The 23460-nt window shown below is 46.1% G+C and overlaps 1 protein-coding gene across 2 annotated transcripts; it reads right to left on the bottom strand.

The window, feature by feature from the left end:
- Nucleotides 1–1266: 1266 nt before the first annotated feature.
- Nucleotides 1267–15309, bottom strand: WIPF1 (WAS/WASL interacting protein family member 1). Of its 2 annotated transcripts, XM_086615563.1 has the most exons (7): nt 15237–15309; nt 13590–13719; nt 11132–11311; nt 9111–9869; nt 6164–6376; nt 4372–4485; nt 1267–3057 (listed from the first exon to the last, which is right to left on the bottom strand). In XM_086615563.1, the coding sequence occupies exons 1-7, from the start codon at nt 15285–15287 to the stop codon at nt 3002–3004; spliced, it is 1503 nt and encodes a 500-aa protein (XP_086471689.1). In that variant the 5' UTR covers nt 15288–15309; the 3' UTR covers nt 1267–3001. The 2 variants fall into 2 exon arrangements, with proteins under 2 accessions (XP_086471689.1, XP_086471690.1); XM_086615564.1 differs by lacking the exon at nt 11132–11311 and having other exon boundaries at nt 9111–9669; nt 13591–13719.
- Between the last annotated feature and the right edge of the window lie 8151 nt (nt 15310–23460).

Here is a 23460-nt window from a genome sequence, read left to right as displayed (position 1 = left end):
AGACACAGAAAAGTTGACTAAAAAAGTCGTAAGGCACCACTGATTCGACATGTTTTGCATTGCTCTATTTTAACTCTTCATAGTGAAATAAATACCTTAATACTGATCATATTGTAATTAACTACTGATATATGAAGAAATACATTGAATGATAAAATGCTGCATTGTTCTGGAGTATATATAAGGACTTTTATGGCAAAGAATATAAGGTTGGTTTTAGGTGAAAAAAATAACTCTGCACTGTTAAGCTATTTTACATGTATGCCAAACATCCATTCTGAAGAGGTTTCTATAGTACAAAGAAGTGCTGAAACCCAAGCAGCTCAAGTTTCTTGGCTTGTTGACTGAGGGCCTTTTGCACAGCACATTTCGAAGTGAGATTGAAGCTGGTTTTCCAAGTCTTTGGCAGTGGTCCAGAATTTCTGGTCAGAAAACCTTGCTCAAAAGATCAAATACAGGATATTTTGAATGATGCAGAGAGTTGGCAGAACAACGTGCAGCATTTTCATTGACTTACTCAAAGTAAAACAGTCATGCTGGAAGCAGGTAAGTTACAAAAAAGGTATTGTTTCTGGAGGTTTATTTATTTATTTATTTGGCTGCATAGCTATTTGGATATTAATAAGGATTTGGCAGGTCAAGTTACTGAAAATATTGTATTCTTAAATTCAAAATGTTGTTTCTTAGAAAGTTATAAGTGCTTCAGTTTCATAACATGAATACAATAATTTATCCTTTAAGTTATTATCCTAAAAATCTTATTTGGACTTCTATTCACATAATAATATCCCAAAGAGACAAGCACTTTGTACAGTGCATACGTTTAAGTGACATCCATAAAATACATATACAAATTCAGTATTGCGCTAGGTTTGATCCCAAGGTGCACCTGTCACATGGAGGTCCCACGAATATCTGTTTAACAAGAAACTCTTACAGCCACGATCCTGCAATTAGATGTAGATACATCCCTGCGCCTGCGCATTTAATTGCAGGTTCAAGACCATAGATGGTAACTTAAAATAGGTCATCAGACACGAAAATGTAAAAACCAGGTACATAATCAAATGCTATCACAGCTAACAAGATTTTGTAAACAAACACTGAAAAGGCCAAATTAAATGTGATCTGGCCAAATCTAACTCTGTCTCGTCCCCTTCACTGTGACTGTCCAGACTGTCGGGCAGAAAGGGGATCTGCCCCTCCGCACCCACTGACAGAGCAAAAAGCCCTATGCACGAACACTTCAGGGGGGTCCAGACTCTCTTCGGCTACATTCCCTAGATTTTCAAGGACTGATCTCATTCTAGCTGCAGAGCGTACTGAGGATCATGTCTCCCAAGCTAGGGAAACATCTTCTTAACCTACGTGACTATTTTTTCTTTTTCTTTTTTTTTTTTTTTTTTTTTCCCCGGAGCAACACCCTGTGAAGCATGGCTGCTGATACAGGCTGGGTAGGGATCCCATGGAGTATGCTGAAGAAACAGAAGCTGCTGAGGAGACGGAGAAGAAATTTTTCAGAGCTAACCTTCAGAAGTCCAATTAACAAAGAGCTATCATTCAACAATATTTCAAATCCAGAATTATAATCTTCCTCTAATTTCCAAAGGCATTTTATATGCGTCCAGATGCATTTGTAAAATGCACTCATACAATGAACTTTTTTCTCATATACAAAATTCAAAAGCCATTAAACACATTAACCAATTTTCATAATGTTAGAACTTTACTCTCTCTTCTATTAACGTAAGCCTTGCAGCTCTCTGCAGACACTCCTTTCAGCAAAGGTTGAAAGGATAGGCTTCATGGCAAACTCAGAAGGCCAAATCTTGCCATTTCTCTTGAACCAGCGCAGACAGCAAATTTTGGAGCTGATGCTCCCACTTGAACACACAAACCCCAGACCTTCTTCACTACATCAAAGGGCTTTCGCTTACGTGTGTTTTTGACCTCAGCTGCTCTACTGTAACGCAAGTCAAATACAATCTCTCTGAGACTTGTGACCTAAGCCCCAGGAAGCTTTTTAAGTCAAAATCTGTCATTTAATTGTACCAAAGAAACAACTGGAAAGCAGCCTGTGGAGCACTGGTGTTAGCGACGCTTTACAGAAGGAGCCTGCAACTACAGTAATTGCTGCATTTGCACCAAGACTACTTTCTGAGGCCTCTGCGCGTGTAGTCTCAGGTAGAGGGCATCACAATACCCTAGGACATGGATGACTCTGGGTTGGTCCACATCAGAGTAGGAAAGAATTAAGTGACTAAAAGCATAATGCTATTAAAACACAAGGAAAGAGGGATTTAAAAAAACGGATATTTTTATGCTGATGAATTCTTCGCTTGTGCTTTTCTTTGGAAGATTCTCCGCAGATAAAACCAAGGCCAGACACACTCCATCTTCGAGGCAGGATGTGCTACCTATTGTTTAAATAAGATTTGCTTAGCTAAGCTGAAGTGAAAACAGGTTTAGGATGAAGTCTTGGTCACTATGTAGTAGGTCTATGGCTTGCAGAAGCAGACGGGCCAAATTAGGCATGCAAAGAAGAATCCAGGGGACTCTTGGCTACACAGTTTTCCCCAGCAACTGTTTTTTAAACAGAAAATAGATAGTACTTTATCATTCAAATAATACAGCCACTGTACCCAAAGTGAATGAAACAGCTTTGTTCCAGTTCTCATTAAATTCAAATCTAGACCTCCCGTGGAGCTCTCAAGGGGACAGGGCTGGACAGGGTAAGCATGATGCACGTATGTTGTGTATGGTCCACAAAATGCCTTTCATGACAGCCTGCAGTATAAGCAAATAAAATTTATAGCTTTGAGCAACTCTAGTTCATAAGCTGCATCTATTACTTCTGTAATAGAGACTGAAGTTTGTTCCAGCTGACAAGCCAAAAGTGGAAATAAAGCAAAACAGACAACTTTCCAATGATGTGGACAGGAGAGCTGACTCGAAGGAAACTTGAAAACAGATGTCGCCCAAAGATGGGCCAGAACCCATTTCACCTTGGTATAGGCGGAAGTGGGGGGGCACCTCTTTCTTTTCGGCCGGAGCCACCTAAAAGAGAAAGAAAGTTTTTTGTGTTACTCCTCCTGTTTTCTTTTAAAGTGGGGGTTTACATCCAAGCCATTAATTCAGTAACTGATGAAGATCTACTCATTTTCCTGCCTAGCTGTTTTACTAAAAAATCTTTGTAGAGTTTCTGGTTAGTTTATTAAACAACACCAAAACTTCAAACAGTGTAAAAGAAAGTTTTCAACTAATGCTATCCCCAAATGTCTGGAAAGCATATGTGTTTTAGCCCTTTGTCCCCTTCTCAAAACAGATTGATAGCTCTTGTTAGCCTTACTATTTTACGCGAACTCATACCTTCTTCTCAGTGCTACTTGTAACACTTGCAAATTTCAATGAAAGTGGCAAGCTCTAAACACAGCAACATTTCAAAGCTCTCCATGTTTTTCCCTATATGATGATTTTAATTGCCAACTCATGAAAGGAAACATAAAACATGCATGTATTACTTTGTCTTTCTTCACGGAGTGATACGAATGGGATGAAAGCTAACAGGACAAAGTGAAGGGTCAGGAATTTCTGCTCCAAACCAAAACGTCATCATTTGGAAACGGGGTGTGGGGAGGGGGGAGAGAGAGAGGGAGAGAGAGAAACATCTGAGTGTACAGATGATTACAGGATAACTATGAGCCACTGATGTCACTGGTTGTGAAAGAAGTAAATTGATCCTTGAGTATATAGGGCAAAATACCACTAATGAAGATAAGAAACATTTATGCTGCTGTAGAAGAGATGGTTGAGATCTGAACTGGAACAGCATGTAACACTGATTGAACCAAACACTGATCCAACCGAAACATGTACCAACCCCGACCATCCGAGAACATAGCTTGGAAGCAGAGTGTAGAATATCCTGATTTAATCAGCCCAGCAAAACAAAAGCGGAGAGGAAGATACGACTGTTGTCTTAAAAAATATTAGGGGTTTAACACACCAAGGAGGAAGGACAACTAAACTCAGGGATGATGTTGGCACAAGAATAAATGAGTTGCGCATGAATTTAGATGGGAAATGAGGAGGAAGTCCTAGGGGATTTTTTGGTTCTGGCTGCCTCTAGCAGAAGGGGGCTGACTACAATACACATTTCAACTGAAAACCAAATAACTCCTCCCTCAAATACCAATTTAAGAGGGCTTGTGCCTGCGAATCTGCATTTAGCTTTTTCTGTGTGGCAGGGAAAGGTGACCAGGGCTGTTGGTCTGAGAAGTTTTGAAACCTCGACATTTGGTCTCCTCCTCATCCACATCGTTTTTAGGATAATACACTGAAACTCCAACGGTAGAGGTGGAACAAACTTACCTCTACTTTCATTTCTTGCTAGTTTACTGGGATAACTTCTGTTCATGGGTACATATGGCTCTGGAGGTGGCAAATCAGATATAGGATGAAAAGAAAATCTGCTTTCCCATTCATCTGAAAAAAATCCCACACAATTTACTCAGTAGTTTTGTGACATAGCTTCAAGAAAAAATTGACATTAACATCATGTTTAATACATGTTTTATATTGCAAAATGCTTACGTAGCTGAGTATTGAACCAATATCCTATTGGAAAGTCAGGGAAGAAGCTGCTTTAGGTTAGTCTGAGAACGAAAATTCTCATTAACTTCAACTGATCGCTTAGCCAATTTAACACAAAATCACAGATCAGAAAAATAGCCATAATTCCACTGAAGTAAGCATTACGTTGCCTTCCATGTATAGTAGATCTCCTCTTTTAACTCACACATGCATACATATATACATGTTACTGGAATGCGTAGTGTCTCCTACTTCAGAACAGTATTTTGTTCTGATATTCATACTTCGTTGACATACAGAGCTCAAAAACATCACTAAAAGCACACTGACCTGTAAGAAGTATTTTCTCTTTCTTAATTTTTATACAGGAAAAAGAAAATTTAGAGCCATTATGATAAAATTTATGATGACAGAGAAACCTGTATGTAACTAGTGTCAAAAATGAAAAAATACATCCATTTAAACCGTATCTCTTGAGACTACAGGGGCCCTACTGGTGTATAGGATTCTAAAGAATAAATCAAGCTGATCAGTTTCTGCATGGAAATAATAAGAAATGTTTACGGAGCTCTGTTCTGCACTTGAATTTGGAGGCCCAAGGAAGAAAGAGTGGGCTATCTTAAAACCTTTACATTTCTTCACTTGGTTGCTTCAGGACTTTGTAACCATAACTTTCTTGCAATATTGTTATATTTTATTGTACAATGTAATCAACAGCTGAGTAAGTTTTGCCCAGCAGTTGTACATGTGGTTGTTCGCTGGGATCCAGTTTTTCTGTGTTTACTCCCAATGGTTGCAATTAGAAACCAGTATGTAAAGGAGCCGCAGGTTCTGAACTCTGCAAATGACTTGCACAGGAAAAAATGTGTCTGTGACCCACCTGCCTTATCTGAGGTGTGAAGATGCTTCAAAAGCGTGAGTTACAGCTTTATTTTCTGCATGCTTTTTTAACCTTATAAATGTCAGAAATACCAATTTTGGCCTCCCATAATTAGCTGAAAGATTTATCTGTCCTTTGCAAATCAAAAAGAATTAAAAAGAAAAGCATGATGAATCTTTAAAACACAGCAATCTTGGACCTTATCTTTTCAACAAACACTAGCAAAAAGGGAGATACGTGACATTTTCAGCAGTGTTCTGACAATCTCTTCCCTCATCCATTTTTCAGCTGTCAGCTTTTGAGTCATCATCTAACTTGTTCTTCCTTCCAAAGAGTTTTAGCATGGCTATGGTTTGAATTCATACTAGATTCAGAACAATCCCCTTAGGCCTTATTTCTGTATTGCAGCAAAGCAAAGCGCAGTGAATATGTTTGTTTTTCTCAGGCTATTTTTCAAAGGGTTATTTTGGGAACTGTATTGACAACTTTGCAGTTCTGTTCTATGTATGGCACGTTTACTCCGTTCTTACTTGGCAGGGTTAATCGAGACCCAGATGACACCTTTGTTGATCAGAAATCAAAAGTCTGCACTAGAAACAAAGCCCCTATCCCAAACTCTTTTTGCCGTATTAAGGCCAAAAGCTGCTACATGGTTTCTATCAAAGGCAAACAACTGGGAGAATGGCTTACCATCACCTGGATCCTGGAAGCCGTTTCTGACAGCTGATGAAGGCGGCGGTGGTGGCGGCGGTGCTGCTGAGCCCGGTCGGTCCGGAGGGAGTGGTGGTCGTGGTCCACCTCTCTGGTTGTCCAGTCCTGCTCGGGAGGGCAGCTGGGGAGCAGCAGGCAAAGCCCTGGAAGTGCTTCCATTCCTGCTTATGGGAGGAGGTGGTGGGAGGGGGCCTGGAGCAAGACAAGAGGCAAGCACACAAACGCCGTTTGCACCAGGGTTTATTCTGCCGGTGGTAAGCCGCTGCCTGTGTCACACAGCCTCCTGCTAACAAACTGAAGAGGGTGGGCTGGCTTGGGACCTGAAGGGGAATTGTCCTCAGCACCCACTTCCCATCTCTCCAGGGCTCTCTAGGGAGTTGGTGCTGATTTGAACAGTAGCGATCAGGGGAGCAGGGTATATCTAAGCATAAATACACCTCAGTGCCCATATTACCATTTCCCTCAGCTACAGAAGCCTCTGTAGTGGTGCTGGTCCTTGAAGCCACTTTTAAACCACTCTGAATTACTTTGGCCACAACGAGCAGAAGTTACAGCTGGAATTCAGGGTACTTTGGAGGTCCAAACCACAGGCCTTTTCATTTCCACGTACCTTTGCAAGGCAGGAGGACATGTAGCAGAAGAGCTCTGCTGCCCTCAGAGGCTCTTTTTCCATAGGGGTGATCCCCTCTGGGTGTCACAGCCAGGGTCCGTGGTGGGACACAGGGGAATTCAGCCCAGGAGCAGCAGCGTTAAGCAGCACAGCATCAGCTGGCTCATATATAAACATATGTGCTGCATGCCAGGTTTTTTCAGTAGTTGGAGCATATCCACCTTCCACTAAACTGGAAACAGATCTCACATGTAGACTGGCATTCCCAGTGTCTGTGTATCTGAGTAACTGGTGTGGTGACACGACAGGTCAAATTCGAAGGCACAGTCCACGTCACACAGGACCAGGGCTGTCCTGAGGGCAGGGGACGGGCGCTTCTCCGAGAGGAGCAGTAAATAAAGGCAAGAAAGCTGCTGCTGCCAAGGAGAGAGGTACCCGTGGTCAGGACATGAGGAGATGAAGCAGAGGGTGTGGAGGGCTGTGCACGTTCAAAGGTCTCGCCACCTCTGTTTGGCACAGTTGGGCAACTGACAGCTATGTTCATTTTTATGAAATGCTTCCTTGTCCTGATGAAATCCAGCTACAGACGTGCATTTTGAAAAAGAGAGCAGCATTGAAACATGCTTCAAGAAACATGCTGTACTTCGTAGGCTTTTTTCCCCTCTATTTTTCCTTTTTTTTTTTTCTTAGAAATTACTAAAGCTTGCCTTCAGGGAATGGTTTCTAAGAACAAGAAGCATTTAGTAACTTTCAGAGTAGTTTTGCTTGCTCTCTCTCTAAACTTACCTAAACCCCACCATTCTATACTAAACTGTTGCAGAATAGAAGTATTTACACCAATAATTTATTGCTACAACTTCCTTCTACTAGTTAAGTCAGAGGAAAGACAGTGCAGGTTTGCTGAAAACATCTGCCATAGAAAAAGCCAACCAGGAAAGCATCGGTGGAAGCAGAGGCCATCACAAATGAAGCTCTTGGAAGTGTCTGAATAATTACAGATGCTCTCTGCGACTTTGATCCATGCTCCTAGTCAAACATGACAAGATTTCTCTGATTTATTTACTGCGGGCTGCGCTGGCATCATGCCATCCTTTGGGCTGGCAACCAGCTCCACAATGCAGTTTTAGGGCCAGTATTTTATGGACCTGCACGGCTCCTGCAGGTGCTGTGCTATAGGGGATCCAGGCTGGCTCAAGGAGCTGGAAAGCAACATGGATGGCTGTCGCCTGCGGGATCTCCCATAACATTCATCTCTATTGTCCAGGACTGGATGGGTCTGAGATGATTCCAGATTATCATTCCAAAGGATGAAATGAAAGGCATCTCTATGGAGCTTCCCAGCGTTGCCCTCTGTGCAACGCTTTGCCGTTTCCGATGTTCCAGGGCCTGGCTGTTTGCACCTAAATTCTCTCATCTCCAAAGGGACAACCGTCAGGCATTAAGAGAGCTAAGTTACAACATGCAATTCTTAAAAGCTAGGAACAACAGCTGTCACAGAGGACAAAGTATATTATGAAATAACTCAAAGGAGACAGTTCTATTTTTAGTTTCATTTGAAATCTGCGTATGGTAAGTAACAAGAGTTAGTCAGGCTGCAACAACTGCCATTATATTTAACGACTGTTGGCTAGGTCTTTTATTAAAATAATTTGTATTTGGCCGTAAGTGTTCGCGTCTGCCAACACGCAAGTCGGGTTCTGCAAACCTCCGTTCATGAGAATGCCACCATCAACTCACGTTGCTTGACTCAGGAAGGCAGCTGCTGTCACCTATCAGCAGCCAGATAAAACAGCTGCTTTGCTTCAAAGCACATAAAGGGGAAACCCCGTTTGCAACCCTTTTTAATTACGGTAATTGTAACAAAAGTTGCTGACATCTGCAAAGGTACACATGAGCAGGCTAGTGATGCGCTGTGACTTTCCTTACGCCACTGTGATGCCCAAAGCCCCTCATTTCCAGCTGCAGAATCCCTTGGGGTAACAGCCCCGTTTGCCACCCCGTTGCGCTTCTCGGGCACGTCCCTGCAACGCACGTGGTGAAAAAAACGACACCTCGATCGACCGCGACGCTCCTCCCGGGTCACTGCAGGGGAAGCGACCGCAGGGCCGTACCGGGGCAGGACAGCTGCAGATTCCGGGCTGCCCTCCAAGGGCCGTGGCCCATGTCCACGCCACCGTCGCACAAACTGAAAATTTTGCCTTTCCGTAAAGAACTGCCACTTCATCCCACCGCATCCCTCTAGTCAACCCCCGTCTCGCTACCGCCTTCAGGACCCCCAGCCCCCCCCCCCGCTTCCAGCGCCGCCCCGGCTCCTACCTGACCGGCTCGGCGGGTCTCTGACGGGCGGCGGCGGCCTCTCGCTGGGCGGGGGGGGCAGGGGTCCGGAGCGGCCCCCCCCGCCGCCGGCCGCCGAGGAGGACCCCAGCGAGATGTTCCTCTGGGGCAGCCGCGGCATCTCGTCGCTGCCGCCGGGGACGGGCGGGACCGGGGGCGGCCCCGGCCTGCTGGGGGGCGGCGGGGGCGCCGGGGCGCCGAGGGCGGGCCGGGGGGCGGAGGGCACGGGCGGCTTGCTGTTCTGCGGCGGCGGCAGAGCCGCATCCCGGGCGGCGGGCGGCCTGTGCCCGGCGGGGGGCGGCGGGGGCGGCGGCTTGTCCTCCGCCGGCCGGCCCGGGGTGGGCGGCAGCGGCGGCCGGCCGGAGAAGGGGGTCGCCGCGCTGGGGCCGGGCTGCCGGAGGGGCCCCGCCGGCCCCGCGCTCCGGCTGCCCGGGAACGGCGGGGGCGAGGGTCCCAGGCTGGGCTGCCGGCTCACGCCCGGCACCGGCGGCGACCCCCGGTTGTGCAGGCTGGAGGCGACGGGCCGGGGGGTGCTGGGCACCGGGGGCGGCACGGCCTCGGGCTTGGAGCCGACGTCGGGCCTCGGCGGCGGCATGCGGCTCCTCTGCGGCTCGGGAGCGGCGGTCCGCGGCCCCGAGGGCGGCCCCGGGAAGCGCGGCGGGCCGCTCGGCGGAGAGAAGGGCTTGGCGGCTGCGGAGCGGCCTCCGGGCGGCAGCGCGGGCGGGCGGCCTCCCCCGCCATCTGCGGACACAAGAGAGGGCATCAGCACCCGACGGGCAGCGGCTTCGCCTTCGCCGGCGGTTTCCGAACGGGCCGCGTCCTGCGGCACCGCGAACGCTAAGGGGGTGCCCCGGCACGGGGCACGCAAGGGCCCGGCGCCCGGGAACAGTCATCAGCGGTTCCGATAGAATTGGGGAACCGCTCCGGAGCGGCGGGTGACGGCCTGACAACGCTTATGAGGGACGACTTCGGAGAGACCAAAGTGGTCACAAGGCAACACTGCGGCTGCACCTCTCACGTAGTGAGCAAGAGCACCAGGAGGGGAGAGGGGAAATGAAGAACAAGTATTTGAGACCATCAACCTGAAAGCAAAGAAATCGTAGCTTTTAAATGATACTTAACAGTAACAGGCCCGTGAAAGGCTCTTTTCAGCCCTTTCGAGTAGCTATTATCGAAGCATGTACTTGTGCACGTCAGGAAGAAGGCAGCCAGCCTTGCAGTTGAAGCACTGTTGTGTGATGCCAGAAACTTTTGTATTAATACAAGTTCCCAAAACAGACTGTGACACAATAGAAAATACCAGCTCCAAGAGACTGTTTTGTACACATGTGCTGAAAACTTAAGTTTGTCTATAATATCTGTAAGGTTCCTAACATCCTACAACGCCTGTTGCCCCATCTTCTTTGAACAAGTATAAAATCCTACATCCTTAAGCTCTCAAAACTCAGTGGACCCAGATCTCCTTTGTTTCAAAGGGCACGAGGCTTTGGGCAGCTGTTTTGCAGCCAGAACACAGTGTGTGCCCCAGACAAGCCTTCAGCTGCAGCGTGCGTACCAGCCAGCTGGGATGCCTCGTGCACTCCCTAATCATGCTGTTGTGGAGCTGACGCAGACATACTTTCCATTTGGAAAGCAGATGCTTTTTCCTGGGGTACAAGGGAGAATTAACCTGGAATCCTCGTATGCTCCCCTCCGCTCCTGCACACCCACAGCCAAGGCAGGACCTAGTCTGCCTGGCTGCACTTCGCAGGTAGCAATTCGACATTGCTGAGATCTTTAGTTTTCATCAATAACTAGGAGGATGGGTGTAAAGACAAGTCTCACTTCTCCCTCAGAAAACCAAGTATTAAGAATAAAACAAGATTCAAGCTGAAAATTACATTTCCTGAGAGCCTAAGATATTTAAAGACTATTTCAATCCCAGCAGTTAATTTATTGCCATGCTGGGAAGGTTTTAAGCAACATCTTTTACTTTCTCACACAGACTGCAAGGTCTTTCTTACCAGCATCCCGACTCGCAGCAGATCTGAGCTTTGGCATTCCTGCTTGAAAAAGGCCTCCAAGGCCAGGTGGTCCACCACCACCAAAGCTGCCACCACTGCCACCTCCACCAAAACCCCCGCTGCCGCCACCGCCACCTCCTCCAAAGCCACCGCTGCCACCTCCACCAGGTCCTTTGGGTTCTGTTGAGAAAAAAATTCCCCACGTTAGGCAGAGAAGCGAAACTGATGCTGCAAAGTCATCTTTCTCATTAGAGCAACACTTGTAACTGGGGAAGAAAATGGATGAGCTTTCAAAACACACAAGTTCTTGTTCAAGTTGGATCATCACAGCTACCATCACCACCAACCACTATTGCACCATGGAAGAGGTGGTGCAATAAACATAGCCACTGTGTTGTATTAAGCCATCACTTTCCTCTAGTCTGCTGTGGTCTGGAAAGCAGAGAAACAGTCACTATGGAGAATTTGGAATTGAGCACGGACAGGACCTCTGAGAATATCATGTTGTCTTTGTTAGCATCTTTGTAGCTGCTTCCCACTTCTTCATACCTTTGCTCTCTCATCCTTCCCCTTCACTTCTCCAAAAGCCAACTGAGAGACAGGGCAATCTCATGGGAAAAGAGGGAGGGAGGGTGAGAGACAAGGCAATCTCATGGGAAAAGAGGGAGGGAGGGAGGAAGGAAGGAAGGAAGATAACAGAGGTGTCCTTCCTCTTGGAGCTGTCTGTGTTGATAACTTCTGGGAATGCACAGACCTCTGTCACTATTGATGTTGTTGCAACACATCTACTTACTTAAACAAAGCCTAGTGGGGAAAGAGATTTCATTTCTGATTACTTTCCTGCAGGTCCAGAAATGCAGTGACAGGATCATTAGCTATCACTATTAGCATATTAGCTAATTAGCATCATTTTTCCAATAGGCAGGAATTATTTTATCAACATCCTCCCCATTTCTCTCTAATGTCACTATTTGCTGCGACAAGACTGAGATGCTAAAAGAGAAAGGAAAATGTTTCCACAACTACAAATACAGGGAAGAGCCCTATTGAGAGGCATCACTGGAAAATGAGCAGGCCCACAGGCTGGAATATCTGTGGAGGTCAGCTCTTGGATGACAGGCTACATGGCTGAGGATCAGTTGCTTAATTTCTTGGCATCTCGATTTCCACAGATTTGGGTGGCTAAAAATTTCACTGGCTTTAAAGTAATTAAAACCTGTGGATGAAAAGCACTTCTAATAATCCCACTCAGAAAAAAAGGAGGAAGAATGTGTTCACGGGCGAATGTTTCACATCATCCTTCTCTTCTCTTAAGCATGTTAGCTCAGTTCAGCTCTGACTCACGTAGGGTGTGAACCTCTGGAGAAACGCTGCTACTATGGTTTAGTCTTTCATCACGACTTGTTAACTCAGATAAACAAGATAATAGGCCACATAATTTTAATGTTACTGTTTACCCCTCCTTCCATCCCCTTAATACTCCAGCTCATTACTATGGCTAGAACATGTAACTTTGCTTTCAGACATAATACTCCAGTGTGTAAAAACTAAGTACCTGGCTGACTACAGGACTGTATACATTTATTATTCTTATTTGGTCACACTCCTTTGGGCATTTCCTTCTTTCCTCATCACCTCCAGCCTTGAATTGCATGGCCAGACCTGGACTGAGTTGTACCACATTTGCTATTCAGTCTGTAGAAGTGTCTTCCCTCCCTAAGCGATAAACGCCATTCCTCCGATGTAGCAGGCCCTTGCTCCTCACTCTTCTTCTGCTTCTGTTGTGTCTTCCCAATACTTTTGCTACACAGGCTTTTCCTGCCGAGACGTAGGGTGAGACACCACAGCAGCACAGCTGGATGGAGACCTTGTCTCCATTCAGGTAAGCAGAGCAACAGGGCTCAGCCAAAAAGAGAACCCCCCCTGAGTCACTCCAGGTGTGGCAAAATGTTGTGCAGCAGTGACGCCCAGGTGGGGCTGTGGCTCCTGCCTCTGGTTCTGCTTTAAGTGCCACTGGAGCCATTAAGAAGCCTATGGTGTCATGCCAGGGGGGGCCTTTATTTTTATGCTGTTTATGCCCAAGTAGAGTCTGAAATTCCACTTTATTCTCCGTGCTCTCCTCAGTCTTGACGGGAGTTTTGTTTGCCTGATCTGATGCAGCTCCTCAGCAGAACTCCTCGTAGGATTTGCATAGTTTTCTGATTTAAGCAAATGAGAAAGTGAACTGCTTTATGGGAGTAAGCAGAGAAATTATTGCTCGCATTTCATAAGCACTACTTGACTTCTCAGCTGACATAATCCATGATGAAGAGAATTTATATATGCCAACTTTTGGCATTTTATTTTACCTACTTGTCTCACGGCAGTTCATCTGATGATACATAAAATAATTTTCTGCGTTCAGATATGTAGAACCATTCATGTATACAGAAACTCCAACATGCAGAATTATACTCACTGTCTAGAATCGGAGCACTTCTGTCATTAGTAACGGTCTTCTTTAGCTTTTTTCCTTTGGTAATATCAGATAACAGAGCATTTCGCCCTGCTTGTTCTGACCTGCTTAGGGATGGCTTTTCGGTATTTGCCTGCAAAATAAAATAAAAAATGAGGAGACAAAACAAACCTCAACTTCTAGCTACAAAGTTCTGCTCAAATATGGTAGTTACCTGAGACCTCAATTTCTGTTTAATGGCACTAGAGCGGGTAGCGTGCCATGTCTGGTTTTGTGAATGATGTTATACCTAGCTGCCCTTCTTACTGACTCAAGGCCCAAAATGCTGCTGCTATTCTAGACCACACTATTCACTGGAAAGAGAAACTTTTATGTGAATTTGTATTTCTTGAACTTGAGATTTAGAGGCTCTGATTTTTTTAAAGCCAAGGCGTATCTGTGGCCAACTGCCATTTTGGAGACTGAACAAGAACAGACTACCCACATAATGTGATTGCCCAAAAACGTGGATGTTCTTGAAATTTGTATCGAAAACTCCTAGTATACAAATTCTGGATAAATCAGAAGAAGACGGGGTTTTATTTACTATTTTAGTTTTGATAGAAGTACTTTAAAATGGCAATCACCACTTCAACTCAACCTCCGATAGACCAAATAAAACCTTTAGATGCATGACGTTTGTCTCAACGGTCCTCTCTTTTCAGTTATGTTTTGGTAGCACAGTTTTTCAAGGGAGAACCCCCAAAAATATGTGTACACTTATGTGCACACACATGCGTGTATATATGGTTATTTCCTCCAGGAAATGGTGGTTCCTGAAAAGCTTTCTAACTTACCGGATCAGTGTTATGGAAATTTGCTGAAAGGTGGCGAGAGTTGCCACAGAGGAAACAAGCACAGAGCCCGTATCTTGCTTATGGTGGAAAAGGAGGGAAAGACTCTTTAGTAGCCCAGCCCAGCCCAACCTATCCGTGTAACCAGCTAGGGTTTTGCGATGAAAACATCTGAGTACTTCACAACAGCATTTCAAGAAGCCTTTCCTTTCTTGCCAGTGACTGACTGTTGGAGGGCAAACACAGCACAAGCTCTATTCCAGCTTAGGCTGACTTAAGTCAGGTACAATGTATTCCGACCCACCACGCGGTGCCAGCAGTGGATCCTCTACTCTGACACCGCAAGCTGGTTGAGGGAGCTATGCTGGCTAAGAACTATCCTTACCAAATTTAAAAAATAGGATTGATCTTTTTCCAGCTTGGGTCATGTAAGTGCTAGAGTAGAACACAGGAGAAGGTGGGACACGTGGCTGGAGAAAAGGCCAGGGGAGAGCAAGACTTCAATTCCCGTAACTTAGACGAGCTGTTAAGCAGCTGTGCCTCTCTGACCAGGATCCCTACACCAGATCAAACCACCAGTGTGGGAGGAAGAGGGGATGGAGAGTCAATGTGACATCCGTATGGGCACTAGGAGGGAGTGGAAGGAATGGTCCTCTTGTAGGATCAATCATCAACCACAAGCAAAACGTCAGAGAGCTTTCCCCAAATATCATGCCTACCCTTGTCCACACCTCAATGCCTCTAGATGTCCCTTTCAACATGACAAGCAGTAACAGAGGACAGTGTATACTGTACCTTTACCTCCTGAAAAACTTACCAAGGCCAGCGTTGGAGGCGGAGGGGGAGCTGGAGGGGGAGGCACAGGCATGGTGGAAGGCTGAGCTCTGTCCGGTCCTGCTAAGAAACCTGCACAGCAAAACACAGAAACACGTAAAGCCCAGAGGTTAATAAATCTGTCACCTTTGGGAGTACTTTCTACTCAGCTAAAGACTATCCCTGCAGCTAACAGGCTTATCTGCTACATTTTCCAAGTCTAAATAGTCTGTAAAAAGCACTTTGTGTTTCACTGTATGGAAAACAGCTGCACCCTTAATGGGGGCTCCCTACACGATCCCCACTGCCACGCCGCAAACCCACAGACGTACGTATCCAGTTTTGCACACATACACAACCCTTGCATGGCTACGGCAATGCACAAAAATGCAATATGGTCGCATGCAACAATAAATAACGAAATTGAACCCTCTTTAATCCAACAATCTTGTTCCTGTGGAAGTACTTCAGGATAATCTCATAGCTATACCACCAACCCTTACTTCAGGAAGGCATAATCTCGATAAGATCATACTGAAAAAGAGATGTTGATCTTTTCGAGCCCTTAAATTGCTGGAAGATGCACCCCTCATACACACACACACACTATTACGGGTAAGGTGGAACAGCAGAGCTCTAGGAAAGACTCAGGCTTCTTTCTTTCTCCCTGGTTGCTCTGAAGACGGCAAGTTCCATTATCACCTCTGAATGCACCTTCCTCTTTCTCAGGAGCAGCTCACGTCATCCCTGTGCACTTTCCCAGTGGAGGAAGAGCAAGCGGGCAGCCCGGCCTCTCAGCTGCTGGCTGTCGCAAAGGGAAAAGCCCGGCTGCCAAAGCTCAGCCTTCCCCCAGCTTCCCTGCCCGAGACCAGGCTCCCGCTTTCCTCCACCCCAAGCAGAACTCCCAACCTAGGACAATCCTAGGAGGGACACAGCTGAGATGCAGAACTTCACCACAAAGAAAATATTAAACAAAAATAAAAACAAAAGCATCGAAGGATTTTTTTCAAGTCACAAGGGCTTTTTGTGGCATTTCGGCACAGCGCCCGCTGGAACCGTGTCTAGTCGGGGGCTCCAGTTTTTTTCTGATGGTGCTACGGCATTTCAGCACGTGCTCTGCTCTTGCCCACGTGCCCCAGCTAGCTTCAGTAGCAGCGATTTGCCACCACTTATATCATGTTTACACGAGACGGATGAACACAGTGGGAACAGGAATAAGGGTTATTTCCAGACAGTTTCAGGCTGACCGCTGAGGTCCGCAAAGCAGTTATTAACAAGAACACGCAGCTCTTGCGTTCTGAAGTCACTTAACTGTTTTTGATAAAACCACAGAGAACTGCAACAGAACAGTATCTGCCAAACCAACCTCATGCTAGGTACAGTACCCCTTACAGTTTAAAGGAGCATTAGGAAAATGTTCTGAATGGAACAAAATGGCATTTGCAGTGAGGGCTTGAGGTGAGTCACCACCTACAAAGTCTCTGAGATGATCCATGAGACGTGTGTGAGGAGAAAAAGGGTAAGAAGTACAGATTTATCTTGTCAGATGCTCATGCTTTAAAATAATTAGAATACAACTATAAATTCATTAAAAAAATAAATGCTGAGCTACCTTCCTCAGAAGAAAGCTTTTCTGAAATGAAATTTTCTGAAATAAGACTTCAATGAGTTTTGTCTAAAATCTTTAAGGAGAAAAAGGCTCGGAAAGGAGTCAGACACATCACCCCTTGCTCTGGTTGACTACGTAGAAAAAAAACATGGAGTTCAAAGCAGCGTGAGGCACCACCACTGTCTCCAGCGTTTGCAGGTTTTTCTCTCCTGTCCTGCAGAAACTGTTTCTTGTTCCGGTTACCGCGAAAGAGCAAGCGGAGCAGAGGGGAAGTTGGCGGGCGGACAGACTGACTGACAAAGAGGAAACTGGGCGAAGCCAAGCCTAAGCAGCGCTGCACAAACACGGGCGGTCGCAAAGTCGTGCAGACAGACCGGCGTGCTCTCGTCAGTCCACTGCCGCATCACCGCGCATCTTAACGGTGTCTCTGCAGAAGCACCAGCTTCACATTCAGAGCATCTGCTTGACTTGGGCTATATTCCCTGCCTTCATGTTCTAGTCGTTACCAAAAACTCTGCACGAAGCTCTATCCTTTCCCGATCTGCTTATTCTAAACGCAATATTTGAAATCTGAAGCCTATTAAAAGCACCACGACTAATGCTGCTTTGTTCTTCAGCTTCCTGTTTAAAAAAATAGTCAACAGGAAAATTATTTCTTACAGCAGACCACAACCATCCTGTTTCTTAACACAGTCTTTTCACAGCTGCAGTTGTCTCCAGCGTAACTGTGTCATTAGGCTATTTCACCAAGCTTTTAACTCCTTCAACTGATTAAAAAGAGAAGGAGAAATTCTGCTCTCTGCACTACTTTGAGAGGAGACCTAAGCAGTCTTGATAATGCGCAGTGAGTCTCCTCGGCACTCCGTGCGCCGCAGGAAAGTTTCTGGAGCAGGCAGAATAAAGTATGGTTTGATATCACACTTTTAAATGAATTCCTTAAGGCAGCTCAGACCTGAACGCAGCATGCGAGCCAGCTGGTCTCTGAAGCAACTTCTCTGAAAAGCAGTAATTTTGCAAACACTGTAACTTGTCTGCCTCCCTGTTAGTTAAGTGATTGCTTTCTGCATGCTTGTGCTGGTCTGTTCTACCTTTTTTCTCCTTTTAACTGGGTTGTTTCAGATCAGCTTTGTACAGAATTGGTGAGGACAGAGGGGAAGCAAGGTAATGCTCGAAGGCTGAGTTTTCTGTAGGGAAGCCACCACCCACAGCCTCTCCAAAACCCTCCCTGCACACATTGTTTGCAAGGAGGTAACAGAGAGAAAGGCACCGTGTGCCCACTCTTTGCCTATGTCATCTTCCAGAGGGATGACATGCTCTGATGTACCTGTAGTCACCAGCTGCACACAAGCTAGTACCTGCTCTGGTACTGAAGAGCTTTCTCAACAGGACAGGAGTGGAAATCAGGTACACAGCTGCACATTGGTGAGCTTAGCACTTAGCTACTGCTGAACAAGCCCTATAGCCCCCTAGGAATTATCAGGGGGTTCTGGAAAATGGCATTTTGGAAGGACAGGACAAGCTTCTGTAATAAGCCAAACTCAGGCAGAACTGGCTTGAAGTTTAATGCAAGCATCCTGCAGAGTTGTTTACTCATGATGTTTTAGAGCACACACTTCCCCCTTAGGAGCCATCAGAAAAGAGATCATATGGCATGATTCAGAAACTTGCTTGCCCACACACAAAAGTGTAACACATACAGAGCCAGTAAAACATCCCAGTTTGTAAAACTGGGGCTTAAAACGTAAGTTACAACACTGTTTCGCTCTTACTTTTGTCATTCTGACTGTGCTCCTGCTGCCGAGAAAGAGAATTTCAGAAAGTCAGGCTGAAACTTTGCAGCAAGAAGCAGCACCTCTGCTTTTGAAGCTCTAACTCACCCTTGCTGTTCAGCCGTTAGATTTTGTACAATCTATTTCTTTGTCTGACTTTTTGTAAGTAAAAAAAAAAAAACCAAAACTTTCTTCGTATTTTTAAATTTGATCACTATAAGCCTGGAGGAAGAATAATAACGTACTGAAGAGACGCAGTGACCTGGGAGCTTGCCCACACAGCACAGCGTGGTGCTGGGGCTGACCCTTGGGATGAACAGCACCTCTCCAGCTGCAGAAGCAAAGCAGCTGAGTCAGCACAACACTGAACTTGAATTCCGCAGCTGCTTTGTTCATCACTGCTTCGCAGGATCACTGTTTTGTGCAGAGCATAGGGACGTCCTAAGACAGTATACGTAACTCTGCGATTAGAGGAAAGCTTTGGTTACTGTCCTACACTTCAGCAATGGACTCTGCTCATCATTTGCTCTCGATCAGTAAGAAAGAGCTGGATTTAAGAACTGGACGTTATGTTCAATCGCTGACAGTTGACACTATAAAATACCTGAAATAGTAACTGATCCACCCAGTAGTAAATTTTACCTACCAAATCTGTTAACAACCAAGTTGCTTATAACACTTGGTCCTGCAGGGTGTTGAAAAGGGACCAATTCCAAAAGACCAAGGCTGAGGGCGTATCGGTACTTTGAAACCCAGGACACGCGTCCTGGCATATTTTCTAGGCAGTAGCGTAACTAATTGCTGCAGGTTTTAAGCAGCCATATGGAAACGTCTGTCCAGGTGAGCACCGGCGGTGCAGCAGAAAGGATGGCGGTAACGAACCCCCCCCGTACACCACAGCCCCTGAGCCCTGAACACAAGAGTCCGTGTTGTCAGCGAGAGCCCAAAGGATTCCCAGAGTGGGTGCTGGCAGCAGCGGCTGCTGCTTTTGAGGCCCCCCCCTCACCCCCCCCGGCGTTAGCAAAGGAGGTGCCCACCTAATCCCGGGTCAATCATATGGTCGCATACGGAAGTGCTGAGGTTGGCAAGGTACTGGGCACACCTGGCAGTCACTGCCAGAAACGGCATTAAAATATTTTGATGTGCAACGCGTTGTGATAAAAACTAATTCCATTTAAAAACCAAAGCATAGGAGACAGCGTACGATGCGTGCTGCAAAGAGCGCCTTGCTCCGCGAAGAGACCCACAAAGAGCAATAAAGCAAAAGTGGCACTAAACCGCACCCGGTGAAACACAAATTCTGGGCGTTCCAGATTTAACATGGTACTTCACAAATCATTTCAGGAGCATTACGAACGCTGAAAAGAAACATGACGTTTAACGTGGGATGGACAGAGTGAACAACCGGACCGTAAGTGTGCTGTTTGCATCTGGTCAGCCATTTTGAGCTGCTTCGAGGCATCCCCTCTCACACACACTGAGTCAGAGGCAGACAGACAGCTCACTGTGGTTAATCATTTCCTGTGTGATTAATTTCCAAGCCAAAAAAAAAGGAAGGAACAAACAACTGTAGAAATAAAATAGAAGAGATAGGACTCAAGGAGGGGGGGGAGGGGGGGAGCGGAAACAAAGTCACCAATTAAAATGCTGATTGGCCCTCTATGCAAAAGGACCTAATTTCCAAACTAGTATGGATTTTTTTTTTTTTCAAAATACATTACTTCCTGCTAATGAAAGAAAGGAAAATTTTAAAAATCTGAATTTAAGGAAGTTGGGCTAGGTTACCCAGTACTTTAGTAAGGTAGCTCTCAAAACAAAAAGGACAACGAACTATAAACACATTACAAAGTCATTGGAAGACGGTTTAAAATCAGTTTCAGACAGATCACAATATTTTTTCATGAACCGTTTTTTAACAGAGTACAGAACTATTAAACTGTTCTGATGTTACAATGTTTTCTTATGAAATTTGTTTGAGTTCCCCTGCTCCTACTCTCCTTGGCGGACCAGAGTCATTAGTAAGTCTGCACATCCCATGTTACACCATCGAACGCTCCAAAGGCCAGAGGGGCTGTCTGCATTGAGAGAGTCGGGTGCGGGAGTGCGGCAAGGTGTGAACCAGAGCCTTAGAGGAGGCTGAAGACGCTCCTCCCAAGCAACACCATGCCGGTCAATGCCATCTAAAAAATATCAGGTAATTTTCTTCTTCTCTTTTTATTAAAGTTTCTAAAAATATAGAAAACTATAAATAAATATAAAGATAGATGGGTTTAAACCTCTAAAGAATTCAACAAGGACACTAAACCCAGAGCAGCATGAAGCTACCTGAACATACTGAAGAGTAATTTCCCTGCAAGGTGGAGGAAGAGTATTTAGGAGACTGACTTCAGTCCCTCACAAAGAGTAGGCAAAGCCTCTGACAGGTGATAAAGTAACCCAATACAAGACCTACTTGAGATGCCACAGGTCTGCCATATAACTGCCCTACACTCAGCACTCCTCTGAACTGGAATAAACCTTCCTAAGCCCAGGAGATCAGGAGGAGGAAAGGGACATTTGAAAGGTTACTTTCGGTATTTTTGGGTCCTTTAACATCAGTGACCGGTCTTTCAAGGATGGCTTCTGGCTGAAACAATGCTCCTTTGGGTGCAGGGATTATAAGAGAGTGTGGCCTGAGAAAGGACGTTACAAGGGTGCGAGAATGCAAATTGTCCTAACCTGTCCAGAGGAAGCTGTGGTAGCAAAAGGAGGCACTAAGGTTTCACCCTTGAAACCACTTGCAGAGAACCAGATAGCCAAAAGAGAGACCAACAGAGGAGAAGTTACTTTGGATGCATGAGACCCAGGGAAATTCTGGAGAGCTGCTGCTGCCAGAGAGAGGAAGCCAACTTTATTTGGGACTTTTTGCATTTCAGAGAAACTGTCCACAGTACCTGGAGTGGTACGAGTATGACTTTCCACTCAGACTGAAAAATGCAACGCCCTACGCAAAATGCCACGGCAGAGAAAGTGGCGGGTACCAGTGATGCCAGAAAGCTCTCTTGCCTGGATCCCGAGTCAGAGCTTCCTTTTCCTTTCCACGAATCTCCATCGGAGGGGTGATGGACGACAGGCTTCATTCACAGGCACTTGTAAAGTGGATGAGGTCTTTGTGGCCCCAAAACAGGACTTAGCCCCAACCTGAATGACATGCAGGAACTGGTAATAACAGGAAGATCTGCCACGGGGAGCTGCATCTGTAGGAACTCGGCAGTTGCCGATTTGGGGGACGCAATGCCATTCTGCTGCGATCAGGGGACAAAAAGGAGAGAAGAAGAAAGCAAGAGCCTGGAGGTCTCTGGCAGGAGAGCACGGGGCAGTTCTTGGGGAAGAAACACACGTCAAGCCAGTATCACAGTGAACATTTTTTCAGCCGTACACAGGCTGCCGAGAGATGACACATTTTTTTGTTGTTTTGTTTTACACCTACCTTTTCCAACAAATTGCAGAGTTTTAATCTTTTATCTCTTACCACAGCATAGCTGAGCTATGTGAATGGTGTAGGAGCTGGGGGGCTAGCAAGGAGCAGTAAGATAAATAACCACAATAAGAAACAAAGCAAAAGACTAGTTAGAAAAAAAAAAAATGAGAGTATGCCATGAGGTGCTTTCACGTCTTTGTGCATGTTATCTCAGGCACCTGCGCCCTGCCAACCCTACAGCATCTCCGTCTTCCTCCACCCCTCATGCTCACCTCCCTCATCCCCGAGCACCCAGCCCAGCATGGTGACCCTGCGGGCAGCGCTGGCTGCGGCTCGTACTGGGCAATTCCCCAGAGTCTTAAAACCCCCGTTCAGGGAGTTTCGATCTGCTTCTTACCATCACAGAGAAACAGTAACAATGCAGTTTACTGTGGAGTGTCAGCGAGAAGTGAACTATCAGACCGCTGAGCCAGCGCACGACCGCAGGGTGCCAAGAGCAGTAACAGCCAGACGCGCTCATAGTCCACGACAAGTTGTATCCAGCAAACCTCATCTGTCAAAGGCAACCAGGAGTTATATGGCAAAAATCCAGCAGTGTTGAATCCATGGAAAATTACAGCTAAGAAATAGGCTGCTATGGTGTCAGAATGTTGTTTTAATCCAAATATTTTAAAAAGTTTTTTTCCTTTTCAGTGACATATTTTTCAAGATATGCAGAGGTTCATGGGCAATGGCTAGCTTTGGAGGACTGCCCCCAGTCACCAACATAGTCACTGTTCAGGAAAAGCAGCAAAGCTTTTGGTCAGTTGAAGTGGCTGGATGTTGACTTGAGAAAAGCTGATAACGTGAGAGCAAATAGGCGGCTATGGCAGAAAGTATCTCTTTGATTGCTTCCATCCAGTCCATGCTCCTATAATTTCTTTCAGGCAGTGCTTTCAGAGGAGATACACAGAAATATCCCTGTCTGCTCAGACTCAGAGTCGGCTCAGGTACTGCCGCCCCCTGCCGCAGTGACCCTGTCCCAGGGAACAGGACCTCAGTCCTGCAAACCAGGTGCCACGGCAGGGAGGGAGTCTCAGTGTTTTAAAACAAGCACATGTGTGTCATTCCTCAGCAGGAGGCTGGGGCCAAACGCAGCAGAGAAATCTACAGTTACTGGGCTGTGTCCCAGCCCTCAGGACAGGAGGACACAACTCTAGACACTGCAACCTCCTGCAGCTCCCTCCCCACCCCTGCTTCCCTGCTGAAAAATGACAAGCTTTTCCCCTAGCTCCTCCACAAAGTCCCGCAGCAGACAGCTTCACCCTCTCTCCCAGGCAGAAGTGATGGTTAAGGACCAAGCTGTTGGTGCCTGAGCTCTTACTTCAGCTGTCCAGAGCGCAGCTGCCTG

The sequence above is a fragment of the Tauraco erythrolophus genome, chromosome 8, assembly GCF_009769465.1.
Source record: "Tauraco erythrolophus isolate bTauEry1 chromosome 8, bTauEry1.pri, whole genome shotgun sequence".
NCBI classification, from domain to species: Eukaryota; Metazoa; Chordata; class Aves; order Musophagiformes; family Musophagidae; genus Tauraco; species Tauraco erythrolophus.
This window is presented reverse-complemented; position numbering and strand designations above follow the sequence as displayed.

What these genes read in the sequence shown, in the direction of transcription:
- WIPF1 (XM_086615563.1), bottom strand. Translation starts at nt 15,287, where the DNA reads ATGCCTGTGCCTCCCCCTCCAGCTCCCCCTCCGCCTCCAACGCTGGCC. An exon ending in TGCTGCGAGTCGGGATGCTG is followed by an intron (nt 9,870 to 11,131) that starts GTAAGAAAGACC and finishes TTGTGTCCGCAG; the next exon opens with ATGGCGGGGGAGGCCGCCCG. An exon ending in CTTCCAGGATCCAGGTGATG is followed by an intron (nt 4,486 to 6,163) that starts GTAAGCCATTCT and finishes GATTTTTTTCAG; the next exon opens with ATGAATGGGAAAGCAGATTT.